General features: G+C 35.8%; 1 protein-coding gene across 4 annotated transcripts in view; it reads left to right on the forward strand.

Annotated features, from left to right (window-relative positions):
• INTS7 (integrator complex subunit 7) overlaps positions 1-13,884 on the forward strand; it is a gene marked incomplete at both ends in the record, with an annotated part of 85,267 nt that overhangs the window by 5,973 nt on the left and 65,410 nt on the right. For 3 of the 4 annotated variants that reach the window (XM_080699385.1, XM_080699387.1, XM_080699386.1), the window contains 3 exons: positions 3,343-3,472; positions 4,255-4,401; positions 13,130-13,267. In XM_080699385.1, coding sequence (XP_080555511.1) covers positions 3,343-3,472; positions 4,255-4,401; positions 13,130-13,267 — 415 coding nt within the window. The remainder of the gene's footprint in view (positions 1-3,342; positions 3,473-4,254; positions 4,402-13,129; positions 13,268-13,884) is intronic. The other variant, XM_080699388.1, reaches the window with a different exon arrangement.

Here is a 13,884-nt window from a genome sequence, read left to right on the forward strand (position 1 = left end):
GTCTTGAAACATTGTAGCAACTAGAAAAAAGTCTTCCAATTCCCCTTGTCATTTTCTGACAATAAGCAAAGGTTGATATATTCTAGAGGCTTGTTCCTTGTGCATAATTAGAAGTTTGTAAATGGTAAAATCTGAAAGCCAATGCCATTAAATCCTTCTTACCATGGTATTTATTTTTAATGAGTTTTCCAAAGGATTGAACACTTTTTTTGTTTGTTGGCTTGTTTTTGATTTACTTTATAGAAATCAGATTTATTGAGGTATAATTCATATGTGATGAAAGTCACCACCTGTATACAGCCATGAAACCAAGACCACAATAAAGACAGACCATTTTCTTCACCCCAAAAACTTTCTGTGTCCTCTTACAGTCAGTCCCTTCTTTCCAGCCCCTGTCAACCACTGATCTGTTTTTCGCCCTATAGTTTCACCTTTTCCAGAATGTCACACAGAACAGAATTATACATTAAGAAGGTAGTCTTTAGGGCTGGCTTCTTTCATTCAGAGTGAAGATCTTTCAGATTGATTTATGTGATTTAAATATGATAAAAGTATGATTTCATGAACCACAATATTCACTGCTCTACAAAGGGATTTTCTACCTTCTTGTCAGTATATAAAGAGAAAGAGAATAAGGAGGAAAAGTTTCATGGGGAACACAATAGAGGAAGTACATTAACCATGTAGTGAATTAGTTCAGATTTGGCTTAGAGTCCAATTATTGAAACCTAGTTGCTCTTAGAATGAAAGCAGGTAGCTGGGTGTGATGGCGCACACTTGTAATCCCAGCATTGGGGAGGCTGAGACAGGAGGATCCGGGTTTGCAGCCAGCTTCAGCTACTTAGTGTAAATGGTAAAATCTGAAAGCCAATGCCATTAAATCCTTCTTACCATGGTATTTATTTTTAATGAGTTTTCCAAAGGATTGAACACTTTTTTTGTTTGTTGGCTTAGTACCTTATCTGTTGAAACATTGGGTTTGTATGTGTTTTAAAGTCCAGTAGTTGACCACATGTGCTCTACCACTGACCACTTTGTTGGTCGACCTGCCTGAATAGAATCAGACAATAAATATGTAATCTTTTGTGTCTGGCTTCTTTTACTCAGCATAATGATATTTGAGATGGTTTTGTGTGGTTAAAAAAAATGTGAACGAGCCAGGCGTGGTGGCACACGCTTGTAATCCCCGCTTGGGAGGCTGAGACAGGAGGATCGCACAGGTTCAAAGCCAGCCTCAGCTACTTAGTGAGGCTCTCAGCAACTTAGTGAGACCCTGTTTTCAAATAAAAGTATAAAATAGGTCTGGGAGTATAGCCCAAAGGTAGAAAGCCTCTGGGTTCCACCCCCAGTACCACCAAAAAAAAAAAAAAATAGTGAACATATGATTTCATGAATAACCAAACCAGAACTAATTCAGTACATGGTTAAAGTCTGTTGAATTTGTTCCCTGTGAGATTTGTTCTTGTTAGTCACCCCTTTTTTAGACATTGTGAACAAGGAAAAAAAATCTTTGTAAGTCCTGCAACTCATGAAGTCGCAAGCTGATAATCTTATTTGATGGTCTTCTCTTAATCAAATAAGCCACATTAAGTCACACCTCTGATGAAGTGTGTTTGGAATTACTTCAGAGCTACCTAACATTGGTCTGTGTTGTTGGATGGTAAGTAATCGGTCCCGTTCTTATCACTGAGTAGTAGTTCATTACATGGCTGTATCATATAGCAGTTTGTTTATTCATTCATCATTTGACGAACATTTGTTCTCTTCTACAAGGCCTATAATTTTAGTTCTTGTATTTGGTTCTTACATCTTAGGTTCATTTTGAGTTAATATTTTGTATATAGTTCAACTTAAGAGTTGAGTCTCATTTTTTTTTCTTTCTTATGAAACCTAGTTTTTCCAGAATCACATGTTAAGAACATCCTTTTACCACGTTCTGTGGCTCATGCCTATAATCCCGTACTTGGGAGGCAGACAGGATGCTCTTATGTTCAAGGCCAGCTTCAGCAATTTAGGGAAATGCTCAGCAACTTATTGAAATCCTGTTTCAGAATAAAAAATAAAAAGAGCTGGGAGTGTAGCATGGAGGTAAAACATCCCTAGGTTTAATCCCCATTACCAAAGCAGGATTATCCTTTCCACATTGAAACATTTTGGCATCCTTATTAAATCATGGTTGGACCCCTTATTTCTTTTTTTTTTTTTTTTTCTTTTTGTGGTACTGGGGGTGGAACCCAGAGGCTTTCTACCTCTGGGCTATACTCCCAGACCTATTTTTGGAAACAGGGACTCACTAAGTTACTGATAGCCTCACTAAGTAGCTGAGGCTGGCTTCAAACCTGTGTGATCCTCCTGTCTCAGCCTCCCAAGTGCGGGGATTACAAAGCGTGCGCCACCACGCCCAGCTTGACCCCTTATTTCTTAATACACGTACTTGATATATTTAGCTGTATCCCACAAATTATACATTTATTTTCATTCAGTTCTAAATATTCTAATTTCTTCTTTCGCCCATGGGTTATTTTGAAGTGCATTGTTTAATTATCAGATATTTGAAAGGCATCTGGTTATTTTTCTTAATTGATTTAATTCTCTTGTGGTCAAAGAACACAAATTACTTTATTTCAGTCTTTTAAAATTTGTTGACATTTATGTCCCTAAATAGTAATAACTTTCTTAATCTTTAAAAAAAAAATTGTTTCGCCAGGCATGGTAGCTCATGCATAATCCCAGTACTTGGAAGGCTGAGACAGGAGGATCACAAATTTGAGACCAGCCTCAGCACTTAGCAAGGTCTTCTACAATTTAGCAAGACCTTTTTACAAAATAATATTGGACTGGGGATATAGCTTAGAGGTCAAATGCCCCTGGATTCAAGTCCTAGTTACACACACACACACACACACACACACACACACACACACACTACATTTTTATGTATCTAGAAGTGTCCAATTTATCAAATTATTGGTTTATACACTATTTTGATTTTTAAATGAATGAGTTATACTTTATCTAATTAAGAATGCTTGCCGGGCATGGTGGCACATGCTTGTAATCCCAGCATTTGGGAGACTTGAGACAGGATCACAGTTTGCACACAGCCTCAGCTACTTAGTGAGGCCCTTTGCAACTCAGTGAGCCCTGTTTCCAAATAAAGAATAAAAAATAGGGCTGGGGGTGTCGCTCAGAGGTAGAATGCCCCTGGGTTCCACCCCCAGTACTGCAAAAAAAAAAAAAAAAAAAAAAGAATGCTTGTTACTTTTCTGTAATGAGTATTTGTTAATTTTGCCTTGTAGCCACACATTTGTAAGTTGTTCGTTCTCTCTGTGCTTTTGATAGGTCTGAGATCTGGCAAACTTGGTGAACAGTGTGAAGCAGTTGTTCGATTTCCCAGGCTCTTTCAGAAATATCCATTTCCTATTCTCATCAATTCTGCATTCCTAAAGTTAGCTGATGTTTTCAGAGTTGGGTAAGTCTTTTTAAAGCCTCAGCATTCCAAAGGGCATGTTGTTTCTATTTCTCTGTTTTGTATTGTGACTTTTTCCTTTTTTCCCGTTAGGACTTCCATGTGGTTAGTTGATTCATAGTGCAATGTGACATACTTTCGTGTGGTATTTATGTTTTTAGCACAAATGAAGGGTATGATTCAGAGTGCTTATTTCTTCAGAGAAGATAAATTAGGGTAACTTTAATGTATGTATATGTGTTTTGGAAAAATCTGTGGCTTTGTATAGATTGCTTTGATTAGTTTCTGATTTATTTTGGTGATTTATTTTATAGTGTTAGCTGCATGTCTATGACATTTTTGAAACATCTCTGAGAATCAAACCCAAGTCCTTTTTTTCTCTTTTTACCACTTCCTCTCCCACCTTCTTTTTAATATTCTCCACACGCCAAATCTGACCTGATGAGAAAAAAGGTTGAATGATTAGCCAGAGAGCAAAGGAAGACCAATTGATCTGGCCATAGTTTTAATATGATTGCAGAGATTTAGTTTGACTTCGGGGCTTCTTTTTCATCTGTCACTACCATTTTGATGGCTTATATCAGGACTGCAGGCATAGCTGACTTTTATGCTTACTATCCACCTGAAGTACATATTTTATGTAACTTTTAATGACAAGAAAAATAATAAGATTGAAAAGCATTTGCCTATTGCTAAAGTTTAATATCATTAGTGTTGCTTTATTCCCAAATGAAGTATTACTTTCCTAAAGTGAAATAATATATTTTATCTTTGTTTTTTCCTAGAAATAATTTTCTGAGGCTGTGTGTTCTTAAAGTTACCCAACAAAGTGAGAAGCATTTGGAGAAGATTCTAAATGTGGATGAATTTGTGAAGAGAATTTTTTCTGTGATTCATAGTAATGATCCTGTGGCAAGAGCCATCACACTCCGGTATACTGTGTTACTTTAATAATTCACCACTAAACTGTTTAAGCTGTGATTTTGTTCTAAAACGGCAACAGAGTAGTTTAATTTTTAAAACATTTGTTGATATATCACAGCCTTACATCATAATACTTGTTTCATTTTATTTGTTGTTGGTGCTGGGGATTGAACCCAGGGGCGTTCTACCTTCAACCTACACCCCCAGCCCTATAATTTTTTATTTTGGAACAGGATCTTGATCTGTTGATGAGAATCTTACTACTTGCTGAGGCTGCCCTTGAAACTCTGGTTCTCCTGTCTCAGCCTCTCAAGTCCTGGGATTATAAACATGGTGCCACCACACTCAGCTTGATTGATTTTTTTGGGGGGAGGGGATCTGGGGGATGGAACCCAGGGGAATTTGACCTCCAAGCTACACCTCCTGTTCTTTTTTTTTTTTTTTTTTTTTTTTTGTGGTACTGGGGATGGAACCCAGGGGCCTTCTACCTCCAGGCTACACTCCCAGTCCTATTTTATATTTTATTTGGAAACAGGGTCTCTTCAGCCAGCTAAGGCTGGCTAAGAACCTGCACGATCCTCCTGTCTCAGCCTCCCAAGTGCGGGGATTACAAGCGTGCACCACCATACCCGGCTCTCCTGTTCTATTTTTTGAAACAAGATCTCACTAAGTTGTGGAGGGCCTCACTAAGTAGCTGAGACTATCTGAGAACTGTGATCCTCTGGTCTCAGCCTCCCAAAAGCTGGGATTACAAGTGTTTGCCACCATGCCTGGTTTAGCTTGTTTCTTTTCTTTCTTTTTTTTTTTTTTTTTTTTTTTTTTTTTTGGTGGTACTGGGTGTAGAACCCAGAGGCTTTCTACCTCCAGACTATACTCCCAGACCTATTTTCTATTTTTATTTAGAAACAGGATATCATTAAGTTGACTGAGGTTGACTTCAAACCTGTGTGATCCTCCTGTCTCAGCCTCTCAAGTGCAGGAATTACAAGCATGTGCCACCACGCCTGGCAGCTTCTTTTATTTTAAATTTTAAGACTTTTTTTGGCTTTTATTTCTAAGACTCAGTGGGAAAATGTGATAAACATTTTAGCCTGTAAATTCTTTCCAGTTAGCATCTGTGATGCTGATTTGGTTGTAAATTATTACCTAACTTATGTTTGAAACATCTCTCTATGTAGGTAAGAGTTCTGATAAAGAATAACTCAGTGGATGTCAGTATAGCTTAGTCATAGCTTCTATTGAACTTTTGCCTTCTTGACCTTGTTCTTGTGGTTTTCTGTTGGTTATCTGTATTTGTTTTGGTAATATGCTCATTTTGTATGTGATAATTTTAATTTGACTTATTGGAGAATATCAGATATAACTACTGTAGTTTCTTTAGTCTTTTCTAAGTACTTTAATTTATTTGTTCGCATATCCTTTTGTAAGCCTTTTGTCCTTGAATCACATTCTCTCTCGAGTTCTGTTGTTCATGGAATCATAGGTGTAATTTTGGGAGCATCTGTTGAAATTCACTTTTTTTAACTAAGAGGTCTCACTCCTGACTTTACCTGCCTAGATAGTCCTCTTTTGACCAAAAGTTCCAAGATGTTACTTCTTCCCCAAGATGCCTTTTTTTCTAAATCAGGCATGAATTCTTGTTCAGAATTAAGTGTTTTTGCCGTTCCTCTTCCCTTTTGAGTGATACCTGAGCAGCATGTAATATTTTAAAGTCAGTTAATTAGTTTTTATCTCTTTAAAAAGCTGTATTTAACCTAGTATGTAAGAGGCACTGGATGTGATTCCAGCACAAAGAAAGAAATGAGCAAGGGAGGGAAGAAAATGCAGTGGAGCAAGTTAAATTCAATATGCTCTCACCCTTTGCAGATTAACCGATAGGAATCTTTTCAGTAAATCACTTCCAGCTGTAAGTGGATGATCATAGTGTCATTTTTATGAGATAAAAAATTGAAGTTGGGCCTAGTGGAACATGCTTGTGATCCCAGTACTTGGAAGACTGAGACAGGAAGATTACAGGTTCATGACCAGCCTCAGCTGCTTAGTGAGGACCCCTGCAACTTAAAGCCTCTTTCAAAATAATGAATTAAAAAATAGGGCTAGGGGTGTAGTTCGGAGGTAGGATGCCTCTGGCTTCCATCCCCAGTACCAACACACACACACACACACACCAAAAAAAAAAAAAAAAAAAAAAAAAAAAAAAAAAAAAATTGAGGGGAAAACCATGTGTTTATTAATATGAGAATAGCTGATTTATGGGCTATTATATCACTTTTAAAGAATGTCTGACAAGTTTTTATGTACTAACATACAAAAAGATAATTAAGTTTAAAAAATGGGTAGTCAGGTGGTATCCCTTTTTAACTTTTTTGTAGAGTTGGGGCGGATACTAGGGACTGAGTCCAGGGGTGCTCTACTGTTGAACTATACCCCAGCCCTTTTTGTTTTATTTCGATAGGGTCTCATTAAGTTGCCTCAGGCTAGTCTCAAACTTGCTATTCTTCTGCCAGTTTCATGAGTCACTGGAATTACAGGCATATGCCACCATGACTGGCTGGTTTCAACTCTTTTGTCAGTCTTCAATCTGGAAGAACATATCTTACTAACAGTGATTATTTTGGGCAGGAGTCATTGAGTATAGTTTTTTTTTTTTTTTTTTATGGTACTGGGGATTAAACCCAGGGGCATTTTTCTTCTGAGCTACCTACACCCCTAGCCTATTTTGTTTTTTATTTTAAAACAGGATCTCACCAAGTTGCTGAGACTAGCTGCAAACCTGTGATCTTCCTGTCTCAGCCTCCCAAGTACTGAGATTACAGGTGTGTGCCACCAAACCTGGCTGGGTTATGGATTTTAAGAGACCTCTCCATCTGATTTTATAGGGTTCAAATTGTTTTCAACAAGCACAGGTTATTATTTTCTATTAGAAGACAATAAAGCAGAGAATTTAAGTAATAGAAAAAAGTTTTAATTAATTGAGGTAGTCAGTATTCTTAAAGCCTGTAGGTTAATATTTGAATATACTGTTTATTTTGCATATATACCCTTAAGTAACAAAAGTTAAGCCTTGTCTCAATTCCAACTATAAAAACTATTATAATTGATAAACCAGTAATTTCTAGAAAGTTTTCAAAAAAAGTACCAATTAAAAGAAAAAAATTAGATTGAAATTGGTGTTTTCAACAGTAACCTTTTATTTAAAAATTATGAAGGAAGCCAGGCGTGGTGGCACATGCTTGTAATCCCCATGCTTGTGAGGCGGAGACAGGAGGATCACACAGGTTCGAAGCCAGCCTCCCTGGCTTAAGAGACCCTGTTTCCAAGTAAAAAATATAAAATAGGGTAGCCAGGAGGTAGAAGGGTTTCCAGGAACCCCAGTACCACCAAAAAAAAAAAAAAATTAAGAAGGGAAAAGCAATTTAAGCTAAAAATGTTGTAGCTAATCAAATTGCCATTTAAACATGTAGTATAATTAAAATATTCTCAAAGAAGCCGGGCATGGTGGTACATGCTTGTAATCTCAGTATTTGGGAGGCTGAGACAGGAAGATTTCAGTTTCATAGCCAACCTCAGCTACTTAGTGAGGCCCTCTGCATCTTAGACTCTGTCTCAAAATAAAGAACTAAAAAAAAAAAAAAAAAAAAATAGGGCTAGCGGTGTAGCTGGGAGGTAGAATGCCCCTGAATTCCATCTCCAGTACTGTGCAAAAAAAAAAAAAAAAAAAAAAAGGATTCTCAGGCACACAAGGCCTTAAGAGGTTTGCCGTCTTTGCAACTATTTTGAAAAAATTCTGTTCCGTTAGGAAGAGAAGAAAAAAGCTGGAAAGTGGAATAAAAGTTGATCAAGAAGTTTTGTAAAGTAAAAGTAAAAGACAAAAAATGAAATAAAGGTATAAAGTATATTAAATATAGTTATAAAAGCCCCAAACAAAAATTCTAGCCAGGAGCAACCCAATAGAGAGTATCATACACCTTTGTCAAAAATACAACATTTTTGCTGGGCGTGGTGGCACACACTTGTAATCCCAGCATTTAGGAGGCTGAGACAGGAGGATTGCGGTTCGTTGACAACCTCATCTACTGAGGCCCTTTGCAACTCAATAAGACCCTGTTTCAAAAAATAAAAGAATAAAAAATAGGGCTGGGAGGTAGAGTGCCTCTGGATTCCATCTCTAGTACTGCAATAAAAAAGAAATAAAAGACAACATTTTTGAATAGCCCTAGAAATTTTTTCTGTTTTATAAATTTTGAATGACATAAACAAGGAAGTCAAGGAAGTGTTATTTTTTATATACAATATTTGTTGGGGATTTTTTTTTTATGGTACTTGGGGGTAGAACCCAGAGGCTTTCTACCTCCGAGCTATACTCCCAGACCTATTTTATATTTTATTTGGAAACAGGGTCTCACTAACTTGCTGAGAGCCTCACTAAGTAGCTGAGGCTGGCTTCAAACCTGTGTGATCCTCCTGTCTCAGCTTCCCAAGCATGGGGATTACAAGCATGCACCACCATGCCTGGCTATAAAGCAAATTTTTAATTTTTGTCATTAAATGGCAGTTTACTACTTTATTATATAAGAAAAGTAATGTGTAGTAAACACATTTTGAGATAAGAAGTTTGGCTTGGGATAAATGTTTATGTATGTATGTATGTATGTATGTATGTATGTATGTATTTATTGCGGTACTGGAGATTGAACCCAGGGGCATTCTACCTCCAAAATACACTCACAGCCCTATTTTTTATTCTTTATTTTGAAATAGGATCTCACTAAGTTGCAGATGGCCTTACTAAGTAGCTGAGGCTGGCCACGAACCTCCTGTCTCAGCTTCTCAAGTACAGGGATTACAAGCGTGTGCCACTCACCCGGCTCACAATGTTTTATCATGAAAATTTTTTTTGACGTAGAAAAAAGTTGAAAGAATTTTATAATGAATCAACTTGAATGTTCACCACCTAGATTCTACCGTTGATCTTTTACTAAACTTACTTCATCACATTATCTGTTCTTCTCTCCATTCATTGATCTAATTTAATATATTTTATAGTAAATTGCAGACACTATATGTTCCCCTAAATATGTCAGCATGCATAACTTAGAATACAAAGTTGACTCCTTCTTAAATGTAAAATGCACAAATCTTATGTGTATGCAAATTAAGTATTGACAAATGTCTCATGTACCCCCAACTCTTTTCAAGGTATTGAATAAACCAGCACTGTAGGAATCTTTCTATGCCCCTCTAGAGTTAGTACCCATAGCCACCTGCCCAGAGGCAACCATTATTCCCCCTATCAAAAATAAGTAGTTTTTGTCTGTTTTCAAACTTCATATAAATGGACTCATATAGTAGGTATCCTTTTGTGTAAAACTTTTTTCACTCAACATTTTTTGAGATTAATCCATGTATGTCAATAACTCTTTTTAAAATGCTGATTAGTTCTCCATTGTTCCACTCTAACAATTTATTAATCTGTTCTATCAATAGTGAACACCTGTGTTGATTTTAATTTGGTGCTATATAAATAAAGCTGCTATGGATATTCTTGCTAAAGACTTTTTGTGAACATGCTTTCCTTGCTGGTGAATATCTACCTCTGAGTAAAATCACTGGATCCTGTGTAGTGTTTAGTTATTTAAGAATTGCTCATCTTTTTTTCTGTGTTATTGACATTCTATATCCCTACCAACAGTTTGTGAGAATTCTTTTGGCTTCACACTCTTACCAACTTTTTGTGGTGTTAGCTTTTTAAATTTTAGCCATTTTAACATGTTTGTGACAGTTTTGATTTCCATTTCCTTGGTAGTAAAATCTTAAGTGTTTTTTCGTGTGCCTTTTGCCCATTCATAGTAATTTTTTGTTTGGAAAGTGTTCCTATTGTTTGTCCATTTTCTTTCATTAGATTGTTTAGATTTAATGTTAATTGTCTTTTTATTAGAGTTGTAGAAGCTTTTTATATGTTCTGGATACTTTTAATGTATATCTTAGATACATGTTTTATTCATTATATACAAAATAGAAAAACTTTTTTCAAGACCTGAATGCCAGGGACAGAATTGTTTCTACTTTTATGCTCTCTGCTAAGTTATATTTCAGCGTTATTGTTTTTTATGTCTTTTGTCTTTAATTATAAATTAAATACCATGAGCTTCAGAATAAAAACAGCTTCAGACTGTGTAATTTAAAACCAACCTAGATGTTGGCAGTGAAAAATCAAGTAACAGAGGCATGAATGTACTTATAACAGCTAACTACTGTACATATTCTTTTGGTTTGTACAAGGTTTTAAAAATGTTCTGTCTTTAAAAATGGAGAAAGAGCCAGGCGTAGTGGCACACGCTTGTAATCCCACCATTGGGAGGCTGAGACTGGAGGATCATGGTTCATGGACAGCCTCAGCTACTTAATGAGGCCCTCTGCAACTTAGTAAGACCCTGTTTCAAAATAAGAATAAAAAATAGGGCAGGGGCTGTAGCTCAGAGGTTGAATGCACCTGGGTTCCATTTCTAGACCTGCCCCCCCCCCTAAAAAAATGGAGAAAGAATTTAAGGAGTTAGTTTTATAATTTTAAAAAGATTACTTGTTTTTTGAACCCCTGCTTGGGGAACAGTGGCCTAGTCTACTACAGAGAATTTTGACTAGTAAATTTAGAGAGACCTGTTTGAGTCCTAACTCAGATTTGAATCCACTGGCATGTAATAAATAAATTTTCCTTGATGTGAAATGAGAAAAAAACAGATTGAGTTATTTTCTGTATGATAAAAAAATGCCAAAAAGTCACCATAGAAATTAAAGGAATTTGGCTGTTAAAGCATATCTTTAAAAAAAAATCTGAATGTATAAGTGATTGTATTTTCATTCATTATGTTGTTAAATGTTTTTTTGGTGGTACTCGGGGTGGAACCCAGGGGCTTTCTACCTCTGGGCTATACTCCCAGACCTGTTTTATATTTTATTTGGAAACAGAATCTCACTAAGTTGCTGAGAACCTCACTAAGTAACTGAGACTGACTTGGAACCTGTGGGATCCTCTAGTCTCAGCCTCCCAAGTACGGGGATTACAAGCATTCACCACCACGCCCGGCATTAAATGTTTTTTCCATTAGTATGTTTTATTAAGAAGATATGGTGGCAAATAGATCTTAATGATTTGTAGAGGTGTGACTTTTTCATTGAGGAATATTACTAACGGTACTAAGAAGAAGTACTCTTTATCCATTATGTAGAAGATTCTTTTCAGAAGAATATATTAAGAAGTAGAAACTCATGAAGAAAAGCAAAAAGTGATGCCTTTCAGACATAAGCACTTTTTATGTTTTATTTTTATTTTATTTTGAGTGGTGTGGGGATTGAGCCCAGGGCCTCTGTGTATGGGAAGCAAGCGCTTTACAACAAAACTACACTATTAGCTAAGTCAGGTTAAAGAGTAAATAGGAAAAGATACTTTTAAAGAAGAATAGGAAAGAGATATTTGAAAGATGTTCTACTTTTTACCTATTACTTTAAACATAAATTAAAACAGTAAATGGAAGAAGCTGGAAAATAACCATAGTATTTGATAAGTGTAGTGCTTATATTATCAGAAAGTGACCAGTGGGATTCCACTATATTATATACTATATATATATATACTATATTATATATTATATTACATAGTGTTAATCTTTTCTGCTAGAAAGTATGAGATTGATAGGCATTTATTTTCTATTTTGGAAAATAGGCAATTTTAAAACTTTTCAAATACATTATATATTACAGATTGAATCATATTAGTGGCTTCTAATCTCAACTACTTCTGTTTAATCAATTCTTAAAATAATTAGGTGAGAATGTAACAGGTTGGAAGATACTATTTAGGATGTTCACTTTAAGAAGATTGTTATAGGAATACTGTAAATTTTGTTTATTTCAGTGTTTTTCAGCTTTCTAAAATGCATGACTGCTGAAAAGATTTTCCAAGCTTTACTTTCTTTAGTTTGTATTACAAACAATAGATTATTGTTCTTTTCTAAATTCATAATTTTATTAAAAAATGGATTGAGCCCCAGGAGACATCCTCTACCTCTGTTCTCTTGATGTTGAGGACACATTTGAAAATCATCATGCCAGTATTTATTGATGTGGGGAAAATGTCTGGGAAACCTTACTGTGAATCTGCTTAATAGCAAAATTGTTGTATTCTTTTAATGCTTTACAAAAATGTACTTTATGCAACATTGGAAAATTGATATCTTGATTCTTTAATAATTCAAAAGTTTCTCTTCTGGGCCCTATTTGGCTAGGATATACTTTAAGATAATTTTAAAGAAATTTTGCTTGTTTTTTTTTTTTTTTTTTTTTTTTTTTGTGGTGCTGTGGATGGAACCCAGAGGCTTTCTACCTTCGGGCTATACTCCCAGACCTATTTTCTGTTTTATTTGGAAACAGTTGCTGAGAGCCTAAGTAGCTGAGGCTGTGTTTGAACCTGTGTGATGATCCTCCTGTCTCAGACTCCCAAGTACTGGGATTACAAGTGTGTGCCACCACACCCAGTGATAAATCATTTTAATAGTTCTGATATATTAAAGTATGTACAACTGTTTAGAATTTGAGATACCGCTTAATTCCTGAAGTTAAACTTTAGTAACCTGAGATTTATAGAATAACCTACAAATTCTAGTTTTAATAATCTAACTTCCTTTTTTTTTATCCTGAGTTTATAATTTATTTCTACTCTTTTTGGGTTTATTTCTGTAGGATGTTGGGAAGTCTGGCATCAATAATTCCTGAGAGGAAGAACGCTCATCACAGTATTCGTCAGAGTTTGGATTCACATGATAATGTAGAAGTTGAAGCTGCCGTTTTTGCTGCTGCTAACTTTTCTGCACAGTCAAAGTAAGCATAGGCCTTTTAATAATTTGGCTTCTGAAGAAGTTTTTTTGAAGGAATAACTAATCAATATATGAACACTAGGGATATAGATAAATGTAAATGACAAGGTATATTTTTCCAAGAGGATTTACAGTATGTTGAAGGAAACAAGAGTTTGTATATATAAAATAGAAAAATATAAGTGTTGGTTTCCAGATTGACAGACTAGTTTAGAACGAATTAGATAGCAAAAGCTTTGTCCACTGAGGAGCCTTCCACACATACATCCATAGTACTAAATTGCTACTTTCTTAATGTCTTCTAATGTTGAACTGTTTGCATTAGAGCTACACACAGTTTGGCAAAGACAATAACTTTAAAATCTTTTTTTTTTTTTGGTACTGGGGCCTGAACCCAGGGGCATTCTACCTCTGTGATATACCCTTATCCCTTTTTATTTTTTGTTTTCGAACAGGGTCTCACGGTTCCCAAGAGTCTCATTAAATTACTGAGGCTGGTGACAAACCTGTAATCCTCCTGTCTTGGCTGGCCAAGTACTAGGATTATAGGCATGTCCCGTCACGCCCAACTAAAACCAATTTTTGCCTATTCAGAATGTCATTCCTGTAGTTACCTACAGA

This window comes from Muscardinus avellanarius (assembly GCF_963383645.1).
Source record: "Muscardinus avellanarius genome assembly, chromosome: 7".
Classification (NCBI taxonomy): Eukaryota; Metazoa; Chordata; class Mammalia; order Rodentia; family Gliridae; genus Muscardinus; species Muscardinus avellanarius.